The sequence below is a fragment of the Haliotis cracherodii genome, unplaced genomic scaffold (genome assembly GCF_022045235.1).
Source record: "Haliotis cracherodii isolate W230 unplaced genomic scaffold, xgHalCrac1.p SCAF_24, whole genome shotgun sequence".
NCBI lineage: Eukaryota > Metazoa > Mollusca > Gastropoda > Lepetellida > Haliotidae > Haliotis > Haliotis cracherodii.
This window is the reverse complement of record NW_027266280.1, coordinates 7,816,952-7,832,739: the sequence shown is the minus strand read 5'-3', so window position 1 is coordinate 7,832,739 and position 15,788 is coordinate 7,816,952. Positions and strand designations below refer to the sequence as shown.

The 15,788-nt window shown below is 45.8% G+C and overlaps 1 protein-coding gene across 1 annotated transcript in view; it reads left to right on the top strand.

The window, feature by feature from the left end:
- LOC139472407 (uncharacterized) overlaps positions 1-15,788 on the top strand; it is a 39,019-nt gene that overhangs the window by 18,789 nt on the left and 4,442 nt on the right. The window contains exons 17-30 of the mRNA XM_071254883.1: positions 1,228-1,281; positions 1,863-1,970; positions 2,881-2,938; positions 3,543-3,685; positions 4,248-4,308; positions 5,069-5,274; positions 6,370-6,503; positions 10,566-10,623; positions 11,121-11,237; positions 11,862-11,937; positions 12,929-12,978; positions 13,504-13,593; positions 14,547-14,614; positions 14,967-15,018. Of these exons, the coding sequence (XP_071110984.1) occupies positions 1,228-1,281; positions 1,863-1,970; positions 2,881-2,938; positions 3,543-3,685; positions 4,248-4,308; positions 5,069-5,274; positions 6,370-6,503; positions 10,566-10,623; positions 11,121-11,237; positions 11,862-11,937; positions 12,929-12,978; positions 13,504-13,593; positions 14,547-14,614; positions 14,967-15,018 (1,275 nt within the window). The remainder of the gene's footprint in view (positions 1-1,227; positions 1,282-1,862; positions 1,971-2,880; positions 2,939-3,542; positions 3,686-4,247; positions 4,309-5,068; positions 5,275-6,369; positions 6,504-10,565; positions 10,624-11,120; positions 11,238-11,861; positions 11,938-12,928; positions 12,979-13,503; positions 13,594-14,546; positions 14,615-14,966; positions 15,019-15,788) is intronic.

Sequence of the window (15,788 nt, the reverse complement as noted above, 5' to 3'; positions counted from 1 at the left end):
TTCTGACTCGGTTTTTGCCAATCATTACCTCAGAAAGGTTTCTGATGAAGACGTGGAGGGGGTGCACCGTCTTGGGCCGCTGATCGCGGAACAAGCGGTCATCTAGGGGGTGTGTCCAGCGCAATTCCAAACTCCGCAGTCGTCAGTCCTTGCACGGTGGTCAATCTGGGTCGTCTCCAATGTTCCCACTGCCGTGGGTACAGGAGTGGGGGTCCTGCAAACCAGCGCACTCACACCACAGGTGAGGCGGCTTTTTGTGTGTTTTGTCCTTATTTGTATTTTGACAATTATGCATTTAATTGTCTGTCGTGTATTCCAACCTTGCGATACATGCTTACGAATACTGGAATTAGGTCACGCGCCTAATGCATACTTTAAGTAGGCTTGCTCTGGGATATACGGTCTGAAGGAAATTAATTTCCCTCTTTTCGACTGTTTAACCTGATCTAAGATTTAGCTCACGCGGATACAGTGTTCTCATCCGCTGCGGCGATGAAATACCTATCCAGTGGGGCCGTTTGGAGTCACCAATCGTTTTGGCAATGACGATTGAGCCTTACGGTATGCGCTTGACAGTGCTTTGGTATTCCTATAGGGTAACGCCTAGCTAGGTGCATGCGCATCGAGTGCTTCCGCCTTGGTGTTTACTTCCGCTGGTCGGAAGGAACGCTAGCAGTCAGGATTCGGGTTGTAGGTGCTCCCCACCGCCTACTGTGGTAGTCAGCCTCGGTATAACAGTGGTAACGTATTACTTAATGTAATTTGTAGAATTTTCCTATTCGGAATATTCTATAAGTAATACGTTACCACTGGGCTGCTGCCCGCCCGTCCGTCCCCCGAGCACTTGCTCTCGCAGGAGACAAGAGTGAAGGGTGTCACATGGCAGCTAGGTGGCTACGCACGTGCTGCATGAGGTAATTGAGATCTCTGTGGTAGATTTCGCTATAGCAGCAGTTGTGGGAGACAACAGCCTCGGTATAACAGTGGTAACGTATTACTTATAGAATATTCCGAATAGGAAAATTCTACAATTTAGTGATGAAATACATGTACTGTACTTATATGAATAAGTCAAAATCAATATCTCACCGGAGTGAAATAGCACATATGAAAATATCATTTTTGTCAGGTCACTTGATGAGCTAGACATTTTATTTGTCAAGAGAATTTCCTCTGTATTGTATAAGTACTAGGGTTTATGTTTATTAAGTGTTGTTATTGTTCCAGATTCTGGAGATCTGGGAAGAGGTGGTGAAAATAGCAGCACAGATTGAGAAGAAGGTGGGTTGAATCATTAGGAAATTAATTTTTCCACTGTCAGTACTCCTTCTTTGTAGGGCTACGTTTCTCCAGCAGTGAATATATACGGCCGCTATTCACTATTGCTTACCAACAAATAGAGACCCTTCTGGTTCTTGAGAGACGGAAACCAGCGAATGCACTGACCAATAAATGCTGAGATAACATTGGCAGTATTTCTCGTGCAACATGTGCCTTGCAGCCTCTACTCTACACATTGACTCAGTATCAGATGACGGTCTCTGTGGTCTAGTGGATAGAAGGCCTGTCCGGAGAGCGGAAGGTCTGTTGTTCGATCCCAGGCCAAACGATGTTAAGAGGCTGTGGTTGTTGTTACCCTGCCTGACGCTGGCCATTAAGGCAATCAAACAGGGACTGGTCGCCTCGGAGTTTGTATCCATGTTAAAACATGCACATCGCTATATAAGTGCAATGATCTTTAACGCGATGTTAAATCCCAGTTCACCTCACCTCAACAGCTAAACTTGGAGTTATTTTGTTATGTGTTGACTATTGGCGTACCTTGTGTGTAGTGTTGACTCGTTGTTGACTCTCCTGAACAGAGGAAGAAAGAGAAGTCCATCTCGCACCACGACGCCTTCCTCATGCTCTTCACCTACGTGGGCCTGTTGCTGTTCTCGGAGCCCGAGAGTGTCGTGACAGTCATGGAGGTAGGTCCAGGGGCTCCCCAGCTCACATGCAGCATGGTGCCAATCTGAAGAATGTTGACCATTTTTATCATGACGAAACACTTACTATGGGATTTACCCCTGTGAAGACCCGGGGTAGAATAGGTCTTCAGCAACCCATGCTTGCCATAAAAGGCGACTATGCTTGTCGTAAGGGGCGACTATGCTTGTCGTAAGAGGCGACTATGCTTGTCGTAAGAGGCGACTATGCTTGTCGTAAGAGGCGACTAACGGGATCGGGTGGTCAGACTCGCTGACTTGGTTGATGCATGTCATCGTGTCCCAATTGGGTGGATCGATGCTCATGATGTCAATCACTGGATTATCTTGTCTAGACTTGATTATTAACGGACAGCCGTCATATGGCTGGAATTTTACTACTTGCGGCCTTAAACAATGAACAAACACGATGGTATTTGATGTTCTTGAGAAATGTGATATTATTCCCTGGGTGTGGCTACAATGGCAAGTCAAAACTCTTAGCTATCTTCCTGTTCATTGTTGTACCATCCTGTGCGAATTAAAGGTTAAAGTTGTCCCCAGAAACCTATCCTGGTTGTAAGAGGGCGACCAAATGGAATGGGTGGTCACCAGCAACCTCTGCTTGCTGAAGAGGCGACCTGGTAGTAGGTCAGACTCGGTGACTTGGTGACTTGATTGATTGTGTGTCATCGTACCCTGTCGATGTGGATGGTTGCTCACAATATCCGTTACCGGATTGTCTGGTCCAGACTTGATAATTTACAGGTTGATGTCATATAACTGGAATATTGCTGAGCGTAACATTAAGTAACAAACAAACCATGTTAATCACCCATTCTTGATGCCAGGGGTTAGTGATGCGTTTGGTCACTCTCTGCCAGGTCATTTAATGTCTGGGCTGTTATTCCAGGACCTTCGCGTCTGCTACGAGAAGGCCACTCAGAAGAAGAAGGTCAAGCTGGACGATGGTGAGTTCTGCTGAATAGAGAATCTCACCTTCATGTCTTTTGATATCATATATATCTACACGAGTCAATGAAAGTTTCAAACTCTGAGGCCCAGCATATAATAGGCAGGATATGGTCGACGCCTTGTCTCTTTGTATTCATTTTGTTTCCAGAGCGTAACTCGAAAATTGTTCAATATTTTTCAGCAAAAAATGGCAGATATATCAAACAGTTCCTGAAGTGGTTCCTTTTGCTATTTACAGATTTTTGGCATTTTTTACTTTTCTCCATTTCCAAGGAAACAGTTTGTACTTAGTCTCATAAGGGGGTGGATTTTGTTTCTGGAGGACAACCAAAAAAACATTCAATATCTTTCAACAAAACAAGTTTGACTTCGACATAGTTGTGTGTTTGTCTGGACCTTATCTCTAAAACTAATAGGTATTCTCTCTTGAAACTGTGCACACACAAAGACCAGGTTGTCAACTTGGGCCTTTTGCAATTTTTAGATATATTTAGAATTTATGTTTTGTTCTTCACATGACTGAAACATTGCTTGTTACTGCGTTACACATGGCAAACAAATGCACACACACGTTCAAGATGATTGTGCTGCTGTTTACAGAGCCTGCATGGATGGAGGTGGTCACAGAGGTTCTGGTCAGTATGATGTCACAGAGGTCCAACCTGACCCGCGTCATCGCCAACACGGTCTTCACGGCACTGCAGAGCAATCTGTCCAGGGAGGCTCTCGGCATCATTGTCACGGTAAGGAGCTGCTGATGTTCTATTTAGATACACAACACGTTTGTTGTCAGACTAGACTGAAAATATGTCTGCCATCAGTCTGAAACTTTTGTTTGTTAAACAGGAGTGGCCACTTGTTCTGATGTATTGTCTTTTTTCCGTAATGGTAACATTATAATATGTAAAAGGGAAGCAGAAAGTTAATCTCCATTCTCTTCATCGTTTGTAATATTTTTGAAATACGTAAGAGGAGATTAAATAAGTGTTGTCCATTAGCTTGCAAGACGTGGGACCACTATCACAAAACGATTTTAGCGCTATGACTGTCGTACGTCTATTTTAGTGTATGGGAGCTATAATAATTGTAGCGCTAAGATCACTTTATGTAGGTTCAAAGTCAAGATTATTTCACGCTCATAACATCAGTTCTGTCACCACCAGTTCCTTGCTTGCAAGTAGATGCTACTTTCCAACTTAAGAGCAGGCTTGAGACCAACTCACTGTTCATGGACAAACTAATGTAAGATGCTTCGAGCTCATTGGCTATCCAACAATGACCTTGACCTTGACCTTGACCTTGTAGGCACTGCAGCCAAATAAGACCGCAGATGAAGAAGAGGATATGCTGGCATTCGAGGATGACAGTGAGTATTGTAACCCTCCACCACTGTTATTGGACTTGCTTTCTTTGAGACGTGTATGTTGAGACTTATTTTGGTTTGAATGTCCAATACAGACCTCCAGGTGGGCATGAGAAGATCTTCCATCGTTGCATAGTTCTGGTTCTGATTAACAGGTTTAATGTTGACAAGTTAGTTGTGTCAGCATGCAACTCACCCTGGGGAGTCCAGGTTAGAAAAGGTCCCCAACTTATGTCGGTCAGTAGTGGCCCAGTCGTCTAAAGCGCTGCTATTTGCTGTGCAGAGTTGCGTCCCTTGGGCATGCCAGAAACCTATGATTGTGGGTTCGAGTCCCGGTTCGCCCTGATTATGTTTCTAGGTTTTTCAGCACCATACCCGTGCTCGTGGGTTTCACCGAAGTGGTAAACGTCTGAGACCTGCATCACTTCGGGCTTTCCTCCCACATTAAGCTGACACGCTGTGATATAACTGGAACAATGTTAAAAGCGGCGTTAAACCCAACTCACTCACTCACTCACTCACTATGTCGGTCATCAGAGAAATGGATTCGGTGGTCTGAATAGGTGACTTGTTGATTGCATGTCATTGTATCCAGACAGCCTGGGACATTGCCCATCATATCCCAAGACTGTCTGCTTCAGAATTGATTGATACAGACTCGTCGTATTGCTGGAATATTGCTGAGTGCAGCGTTAAACTACAAATATCATGCAGTTTGTGTTATCAGGTTTATACTCCCATCTCACTGAAACCACAATCTCAGTTCCAGAGGAGATGGATGCTGACTCCCTGACAGAGGACACGACGACGACAGACGACAACAATGAGAACAGCGAGGACGATAGCGAGGATGAGAGCAGCGCTGATGAGGAGCCTGAAGTCACAGTGGATGAGGCGCTGCGGGAGACGGTGAAAGTCGCGCTGGGGAAGGCGGCTGTAGCAGACGACGAAGATGAGGATGAAGAAGAGGTGAGTCATCTTCAATGCAGAATCAGGCCTCCGGCTCAAGGTTGCTGAGGGAGGTGTCCATGTTCTGGAGTGTTGGAGTCCCGTCTCGGTCAAGTGACATGTGTAATGTTTGTTTGTTTGTTTTTTGTTGTTTAACGCCGCACTCAGCAATAGTCCAGCTATATGACGGCGGTCTGTAAATAATTGAATCTGAACCAGACAATCCAGTGATCGACATCACGAGCATCGTTCCACGCAATTGGGATACGATGACATACATACTTACATCAAACTACCTGGGACTGCCATTTGGCGTGAACCTATCTCCTCTTTAAGGGCCTGGCTGATGGTGTGGTTAAACACCTGAGCTTCCGCTCACGCATGCGTACTCGTAGTCAAGTTCAGAGGTCACTTCCAGTACACTCGAATGTAAATATATCACACAATGTAGCTAGGATTGACATGTTATCATTAACGATTATATTAGCTGGCTGTGAAGTTATTATGTGAATTTGAATTTATGGAGGTATAAACTTAAAATCTAGTGTATTCCTCCATAGATACTAAAAAATGAGATTGGCCTTAGGACTGTATCATATTTTGCTCCCCCTATTTTTATGTCACTCGCACGCCACACCACGTCCCGCCCTGCCCCGCCCCGTTACGCCATGCCACACCACGCCCAGCCCTGCCCCGCCCCGTTACGCCACACCACGCCCAGCCCTGCCCCGCCCTGCCCCGCCCCGTTACGCCACACCACGTCCCACCCTGCCCCACCCCACCCCACCACGCCCCGTTACGCCATGCCACCCCACGCCCCGCCCTGCCCCGCCCTGCCCCGCCCCGCCCCGTTACGCCATGCCACACCACGCCCCGCCCCGCCCCGCCCCGCAACACCACGCCACGCCACACCATGACACCACGCCCTGCCCCGCCACGCCTCGCCACGACACACATTGTAATGATAGTAATATGAAAGAATCGCATGTTTTGTTACTTCATTTGAATTGTATTTTATGTATACATTTACTCCTCATGTGATGTTGTCCAATGAAGAGAATTGTTGAGGAAATCATTTCTTTTTATGGACCTTTCCTTTCATCATTCGTATTAAAGAGTGAGTCTGACCTCAGTGACTCGGAGATGATGAAGTTGGACTCGAAGCTGGCCGAGGTGTTCCGGAGCCTGAAGAAAGGGCGTTCCCAGGAGGAGAAGGAGAAGCGATGGCAGATCCTGCTCTTCAAATCCAGGTGGGTGTGACTGCCAGGACCGCAGCAGACCTTTTAATACCTGCTTCATAGCTATGTATGTTCTTGTAAGATTGGGGGGCATGGGTGGCCCAGTCGTCTAAGGCGCCGCAATTCTCTGTGCAGAGTTGCGTTCCTTCGGCATGCCAGAAACCTATGATTGTGGGTTTGAATCCCGGTTCGCCTTGATTATGTGTCTAGGTTTGTCAGCACCATACCCGTGTTCGTGGGTTTCACCGAAGTGGTAAACGTCTAAGACCTGCATCTCTTGGGGCTTTCCTCCCGCATTAAGCTGACGCTGTGATATGACTGGAATACTGTTAAAAGCAGTGTTAAACCTCACTCACTCACTCTACCCTATTAAATACTCCATGTATCCCTTTAATTGTATGTGGGGTACATGTGCTTGGAAATGGTTGTTTTTTGTGATGGAAAGAAAGTATAATAGTGAGTGAGTTATGTTTAATGCCGCTTTGAACAGTATTCAAGTTATGTCATAGCGTGTCAGCTTACTGTGGGAGGAAAGCCCGAAGTGATGCAGGTCTCTGACGTGTGTCACTTTGGTGAAGCCCATAAGTACCAGTATGGTGCTGACAAACCTAGAAATACAATGAGGGCGAACTGGGATTGGAACCCAGGAATCGAAGGTTCTGGCATCCCCAATGGGTGCACGACTAATTCAGCGCCTTGGACAACTGGGCCTCCCTGTGCTCCCAGAATGAACTATAATGTAGGTGTGGTACATGTGCTTTGGAATTTTTTGCAATGGAAAGAATGAATTTAAAACAGTGTATAGTTTTGATAAAATTTACATTGAGGATTTAAGAAAATCTGGTTTAAGTGACCAACAATTATACCGGTCTGTTCCATTCAGTTATAAGTACCCTGGACAAATTCCTCGCAATAGTTTTGTTGTGGAAGTGACGTCGCCATCTCAATCTCTCCCATCTTGAACTTAGCAATCAATTTCTCTCACTCGTGGGAGGGGCAGTCGGGTAGCCTAGTGGTTAAAGCGTTCGCTCGTCACGCCGAAGGCCCGGGTTCGATTCCCGACATGGGCACAATGTGTGAAGCCCATTTCTGGTGTCCCCCGCCGTGATATTGCTGGAATATTGCTAAAAGCGGCGTAAAACCATACTCACTCACTCACTAACTCACTCGTGGGGGGACCGCCTCCGTGGTCTACTGGTTGAGCGTCTGCCCCGAGAGCGGAAGGTCTGGGGTTCGATCCCCGACCGCGTCATACCTAAAGACGTTAAAAGATGGTGCTTGTTGTTACCCTGTCTGGCGCTCTGCATTAAGGGGCTAAAACAAGGAGTGGTCGGCTCGGAGTCAGTATACTGTGTCTGAGTGGGGTATTCATGTTAAACTGCGGCATGGTATCTCAGTGAGCTAGCACTATAAATCGGCATCAGTCCAGACTAGTACAAGCAGCCACACAAACACAATCACACGTACATGCAAGTCGCTATATGTGCAATAATCTTGGACGCGACGTTAAACCCCATTTCACCTCACCTCACTCGTGGGAGTGATTTGATTGGACGGATACTTTAAGCATTGTGCCTTTTGAATTGGGATCATCATGGACAATAAATAATAACGGAAGTCTGATTTTTGTCTGGCCTTAACAAGACACTATATTTTACTATCTGTACTCAGTGTGATATCAATCTTTTTAACTCTAGCTGATCGACATATGCATGTGTACTTACAAGACACTGACTCACTAGTATACAATGTTATTCAAATGATAAATGAATAAAATATAATGCCAATTATGTCATTCTTTGTTTATTCCTGAACTTTTGTAATGTTTGGATTGTGTTTAATGAAAATGCATTTTGAAAAGTCTTCAGTGTCCAATTATTGCTGCTTTGTATGTGTGTGTGTATCAGTCCCTGTGCTGTGTGTGTATCAGTCCCTGTGCTGTGTGTATCAGTCCCTGTGCTGAGTGTGTATCAGTCCCTGTGCTGTGTGTGTATCAGTCCCTGTGCTGTGTGTATCAGTCCCTGTGCTGTGTGTGTATCAGTCCCTGTGCTGTGTGTGTAGTGTATCAGTCCCTGTGCTGTGTGTGTAGTGTATCAGTCCCTGTGCTGTGTGTGTATCAGTCCCTGTGCTGTGTGTGTATCAGTCCCTGTGCTGTGTGTGTATCAGTCCCTGTGCTGTGTGTGTATCAGTCCATGTGCTGTATGTGTATCAGTCCCTGTGCTGAGTGTGTATCAGTCCCTGTGCTCTGTGTGTATCAGTCCCTGTGCTGTGTGTGTATCAGTCCCTGTGCTGTGTGTGTATCAGTCCCTGTGCTGAGTGTGTATCAGTCCCTAGGCTGTGTGTGTATCAGTCCCTGTGCTGTGTGTGTATCAGTCCCTAGGCAGTGTGTGTATCAGTCCCTGTGCTGAGTGTGTATCAGTCCCTGTGCTGTGTGTGTATCAGTCCCTGTGCTGTGTGTGTATCAGTCCCTGTGCTGTGTGTGTATCAGTCCCTGTGCTGAGTGTGTATCAGTCCCTGTGCTGTGTGTGTATCAGTCCCTGTGCTGTGTGTGTATCAGTGTGTGTGTATCAGTCCCTGTGCTGTGTGTGTATCAGTCCCTGTGCTGTGTGTGTATCAGTCCCTGTGCTGAGTGTGTATCAGTCCCTAGGCTGTGTGTGTATCAGTCCCTGTGCTGTGTGTGTATCAGTCCCTAGGCAGTGTGTGTATCAGTCCCTGTGCTGAGTGTGTATCAGTCCCTGTGCTGTGTGTGTATCAGTCCCTGTGCTGTGTGTGTATCAGTCCCTGTGCTGTGTGTGTATCAGTCCCTGTGCTGTGTGTGTATCAGTCCCTGTGCTGTGTGTGTATCAGTGTGTGTGTATCAGTCCCTGTGCTGTGTGTGTATCAGTCCCTGTGCTCTGTGTGTGTATCAGTCCCTGTGCTGTGTGTGTATCAGTCCCTGTGCTCTGTGTGTATCAGTCCCTGTGCTGTGTGTGTATCAGTCCCTGTGCTGTGTGTGTATCAGTCCCTGTGCTCTGTGTGTGTATCAGTCCCTGTGCTCTGTGTGTGTATCAGTCCCTGTGCTGAGTGTGTGTGTATCAGTCCCTGTGCTGTGTGTGTATCAGTCCCTGTGCTGTGTGTGTATCAGTCCCTGTGCTGTGTGTGTATCAGTCCCTTGCTGTGTGTGTATCAGTGTGTGTATCAGTCCCTGTGCTGAGTGTGTATCAGTCCCTGTGCTGTGTGTGTATCAGTGTGTGTGTATCAGTCCCTGTGCTGTGTGTGTATCAGTCCCCGTGCTGTGTGTGTATCAGTCCCCGTGCTGAGTGTGTATCAGTCCCCGTGCTGTGTGTATATCAATCCCTGTGCTGTGTGTATATCAGTCCCTGTGCTGTGTGTATATCAGTCCCTGTGCTGTGTGTGTATCAGTCCCTGTGCTGTGTGTGTATCAGTCCCTTGCTGTGTGTGTATCAGTGTGTGTATCAGTCCCTGTGCTGTGTGTGTATCAGTCCCTGTGCTGAGTGTGTATCAGTCCCTGTGCTGTGTGTGTATCAGTGTGTGTGTATCAGTCCCTGTGCTGTGTGTGTATCAGTCCCTGTGCTGTGTGTGTATCAGTGTGTGTGTATCAGTCCCTGTGCTGAGTGTGTATCAGTCCCTGTGCTGAGTGTGTATCAGTCCCTGTGCTGTGTGTATATCAATCCCTGGGCTGTGTGTATATCAGTCCCTGTGCTGTGTGTATATCAATCCCTGGGCTGTGTGTGTATCAGTCCCTGTGCTGAGTGTGTGTGTATCAGTCCCTGTGCTCTGTGTGTATCAGTCCCTGTGTGGTGTGTGTGTGTGTGTATCAGTCCCTTGCTGTGTGTGTATCAGTCCCTGTGCTGTGTGTGTATCAGTCCCTGTGCTGTGTGTGTATCAGTGTGTGTGTATCAGTCCCTGTGCTGTGTGTGTATCAGTCCCTGTGCTGTGTGTGTATCAGTGTGTGTGTATCAGTCCCTGTGCTCTGTGTGTATCAGTCCCTGTGCTGTGTGTGTATCAGTCCCTGTGCTGTGTGTGTATCAGTCCCTGTGCTGTGTGAGTCAGTCCTTGTGCTGTGTGTTGTAGACTGCTGGACCTGGTGGAGACGGTGGTGAAGAGCCAGCTGTCGGCCTCGCACGCCATGGTGAGTAGCTGTGATGTTGACATGTTATTCAGCAGACTGGTATTATTGTAGGAGTCCCGCATTGGCTTCCTGGTTAGAATAAGTCCTCCGCAACCCAGGCTGGTTGTTAGAGGCGACTAAGTGTACTGGGTAGTCAGGTGTGGTGACTTGATTGATGACATGTCATCGTACCCTGCTGGCATAGATCCTTCACATCAATCACTGGATTGTCTGCTCCAGACTTGAGTTATTACACATTTATATCTATCATATAGCTGGAATATTGCTGAGTGTGGCGTCAAACAACAAACTAAACTAGAAATCATCATCATCATCATCATCATCATCATCATCATCTGGCAGAGTAACATTCTATTTTCATGTTCCTACCTCCGTCACATGTCTACCTGAGTCATTTCAAATTGAGCAGAGTTGCATCCCTTCTACTTGGTGACTTGCTTACTTTCTCCATGTGTAAGTTATGTCCCTTGTGTAAGTTACCTCCCCTCTGTGTTCAGGATGTGGTGGAGCTGTTGCTGCAGCTGATGGACGCCGGACATCGACTGAAGGAGGAGAAACAGCTTGGTGACAGGGCATTCAGCATCTTCCGACGTCTTGCCAAGAAGCAGAAAGAGGTGAGAGTGCAAATATCTCAATCAGGATATGGGTAGACTTGCTCTGGATATGGATAGACTTGCTCTGGATATGGGTAGACTTGCTCTGGATGTGGGTTGACTTGCCCTGGATGTGGGCTGACTTGCCCTGGATGTGGGTAGACTTGCCCTGGATGTTGGCTGACTTGCTCTGGATGTGGGTAGACTTGGTCTGGATGTGGGTTGACTTTCCCTGGATGTGGGTTGACTTTCCCTGGATGTGGGTTGACTTTCCCTGGATGTGGGATGACTTGCTCTGGATGTGGGTTGACTTGCTCTGGATGTGGGTTGACTTGTTCAGGATATGGGTTGACTTGCTCTGGATATGGGTTGACTTGCTCTGAATATGGGTTGACTTGCTACAGCAATACGTCATTACTATATGTAAAATCTTGATATTGTTGTCAGAGGTCTGAGATTTCCTTTATTTACTAGTTTATGCATCTATGTTTGAAATTTAATAAATTTATGGGACAAGAGTGCAACCCGGTTTTGCAACTAGATTTTCATGTCAACATGCACCTGGTGCAAGTTAAGATAGGTTCCTTAAATCAAGCCTTGTTGTGTGTCATGTGTGAACATGGATGAAATTAAACATCATTGCAGATAAAGAGTGATCCTGAGTTTGAGAAGACCAGTGCCTTTGTGATGATGGACAACCTAATACAGTTCTCCCGGAAAGGTAGGTCTATATGGGTGGACAGGTTGCCATCTTGTTCCTGGGGTAGAGTTGGTCCCTCTGTTGGCTGTGAGAGGTCAGACGCGTGAATTGGTTAATAGTGTCATCGTTCCACAACAACCTGAAACGTTCTCAATATTGATTGTTGATATTCATACTGACTATTATTTACAGGCCGTCATCAAATAGCTGGAATATTGCTGAGTGCGGTATGAAACAAACATATAATGAAAGACCAGCACCCAGCTGTGACGGCCTGAATGGATCCTGGGCAAAGTAGGACCCTCTTGCTTGTCGTGAGAGCTGATGGATTGTGTGTGACCTGGCTCACTGTGTCATTCTCTCCCGACAGACTGACCGCCTCTGTGGTATAATGGTAGAGCGTCCGCCCGGAGAGCGGAAGGTCCATGGTTCGATCCCCAGCCGTGTCATAACAAAAGACATTAAAAGATGGTACTTGTTGTTACCCTGTCTGGCGCTCAGCATTAAGGGGCTAAAACAATCAGTATACTGTGTCTGAGTGGGGTATTCATGTTAAACTGCGGCATGGTATCTCAGTGTGCTAGCACTATAAATCGGCATCAGTCCGGACTAGTACAAGCAGGCACACACACACACACATACACGTGCAAGCACGTCGCTATATAAGAGCAATAATCTTGGAGGCGACGTTAAACCCCATTTCACCTCACCTCTCCCCCGACAGTGGAACAATGCTCATGCTTTCAACCACTGGTTTTCCTGGTTGAGTCTATATTGCTTACAGGCCTGAACAATATAGCTGTAGTATTGCTGACTGGTATAAGGAAAACTAGGCTATCACTTGGCTAATTTTGTTTTTTGTGTCTGAGACATGGATCTCTGCAGGAAGAACGTAGCAAACCTCGATTTGAGCAGAACTGTTGACAACGACATGTATATGAGTTGACAATATTTTGTGTACCTGTGGACAATTTTTAATATATCTGTTGCTATGGTTACATGTATGTTTCAGCCCACAGCCAGGACCTTGTGAAGGCCGTCTCTGATGCGTGTCTTGTCATTGTAAGTTAACTCTTTAAACATGGTAAACCATTTCTGCTTGACTTTGCAGAGTTGCTTCCCTTTTGATCGCCAGATATGTTTGATTGTGGGTTCGAATCCCAAATTTGCCGTGATTATGTTTCTTTCATGGGCTTGGGTTTCACCTTTGAGCTTTGTCACTTAGGGGCAATGACAAGCTGATCCCGTGAAGATCCGGGTTAGAATAGGTCTTCAGCAACCCATGCTTGTCGTAAAAGGTGACTATGCTTGTCGTGAAAGGCGACTAACGGGATCGGGTGGTCAGGCTCGCTGACTTGGTTGATGCATGTCATCAATCCCAATTGCGTGGATAGATGCTCATGATATTAATCTCTGAATTCTCTGGTCCAGACTCTATTATTTACAGACCGCCGTCATATGGCTGGAATATTGCTGAGTGCGGCGTTGAACAACCAACCAACCAACCATGTCAAGCTGACACGCCATGATATAACTGTGTTAAACCAAACTCACTTACTCAGCTAACATATTGTTTTGTTTTGACAGATCCGTCTCTTGATTCACCAGAAACTTGATGCCCCCCCAACTGTGATGACAAGGTCAAGGTCAAAGACAGATAGTGTACCAATTGACAAAGTAAGCTAAATCTCAGTTGTGTTAACCCAAATAATATATTGTTATACCTCTATTAAGAATCTTGCAATTCCATTGGTAAATCCGTACCACATGAGGAAACAATACATTTCAATGTAGACCCTGAAATCATGTGACTGACACTGACCTTGAATATTGACCCGTCACATGATCAGTATTGACCTGTCTCGTGATGAATATTGACTCGTCTAGTGGCGTCTGGTATGAACACTTCACGGCTCGCAGCTAAGTTACTGTAACGAAACAGAGGTCGGTTTAAAGACTTCATAAACTTTAAAGTGAATTTCGGCAGAGAATTTACACAAAACACATTGTCACCAAATCAGTTTGCTTGATGTGTGACCTCGGTCTGGTCAGACCACATCAGGGGTTGTCCCCCTATGTGTCATGTACACATTTCTATACAAAATTACATGATAGTTTCTTAAAGACCTTCATCCGTCATTGGTCTTAAAATAAGCAAAATTCAGATTTTGTTGGGTACAGGGTATTCATGGTCAAGTACCGTATTGATGTGTCATACACTTTTCTGGATTTCGAGTTATTTTGCAATTCATCGTTCTCATTTGGAGTCAAACGGACTGTAGAAGTGGTTGATGGTTGACTATGGAGATGGTTGACTAGGAAGATGGTTGATGGTCCTGTACAATGGTGTGATGTCTGTTTTCATGTAGAAGTGGTTGATAGTTGACTATGGAGATGGTTGACTAGGAAGAAGGTTGACTAGGAAGATGGTTGATGGTCCTGTACAATGGTGTGATGTCTGTTTGCATGTAGAAGTGGTTGATAGTTGACTTTGGGGAAGGGTGTCCTGTACGATGTCTGTTTGCATGTAGAAATGGTTTATGGTTGACTATCGAGATGGTTGACTAGGAAGATGGTTGACTAGGAAGATGGTTGATGGTCCTGTACAATGGTGTGATGTCTGTTGACAGGAGGAAGCCTACCTCCAGGAGGTGCTGGACAAAGTGAGGTCCTCCTTGTCGGACTTCCTCTACAGGCGGTATGTTGGGTTCTGTTTTTGTTTTTGTCACTTGTGTCAGCGATATTCCATGAATATGATGGCAGCCTGTAAATAATCAAATGTATACCATATAATCCAGTGACTAACAACATGAGCAAAGATCCACGTATTTAGGATATATGACTTGCAGTTAACCAAAGCACTGAGTCTGACCACCTGATCCTTTCAGTTGCCTCTTACAACAAGCATGAGATGTGCCTCTATATTTTTTTAAATCAAACTCGTCTCTTCTGAGGGCCAGGTGAGCTTTGTCATATGTGACATCAAAATGTGATTTTGGATTGGCCAGTATTATTTCTATAATCAGCCCACTGTGATTTGTGTATTTCAGGGACCACCGTCTACACATGGTTTTCTTCCACAACATGCTGAACAAACATCCCGTGAGTAGTCCCAACTGGGAACTTGGAGAATAACATGCATTGTGTCATGGTTCATGTAGGGCAATAACATGCATTGTGTCATGGTTCATGTAGGGCAATAACATGCATTCTGTCATGGTTCATGTAGGGCGATAACATGCTTAGTGTCATGGTTCATGTAGGGCAATAACATGCATTCTGTCATGGTTCATGTAGGGCGATAACATGCTTAGTGTCATGGTTCATGTAGGGCGATAACATGCTTAGTGTCATGGTTCATGTAGGGCAATAACATGCATTGTGTCATGGTTCATGTAGGGCAATAACATGCATTGTGTCATGGTTCATGTAGGGCAATAACATGCTTAGTGTCATGGTTCATGTAGAGCGATAACATGCATTGTGTCATGGTTCATGTAGGGCAATAACATGCTTAGTGTCATGGTTCATGTAGAGCGATAACATGCATTGTGTCATGGTTCATGTAGGGCGATAACATGCTTAGTGTCATGGTTCATGTAGGGCAATAACATGCATAGTGTCATGGTTCATGTAGGGCAATAACATGCATTGTGTCATGGTTCATGTAGGGCAATAACATGCATTGTGTCATGGTTCATGTAGGGCAATAACATGCTTAGTGTCATGGTTCATGTAGAGCGATAACATGCATTGTGTCATGGTTCACGTAGGGCGATAACATGCTTAGTGTCGTGGTTCATATAGGGCAATAACATGCATAGTGTCATGGTTCATGTAGAGCGATAACATGCATTGTGTCGTGGTTCATG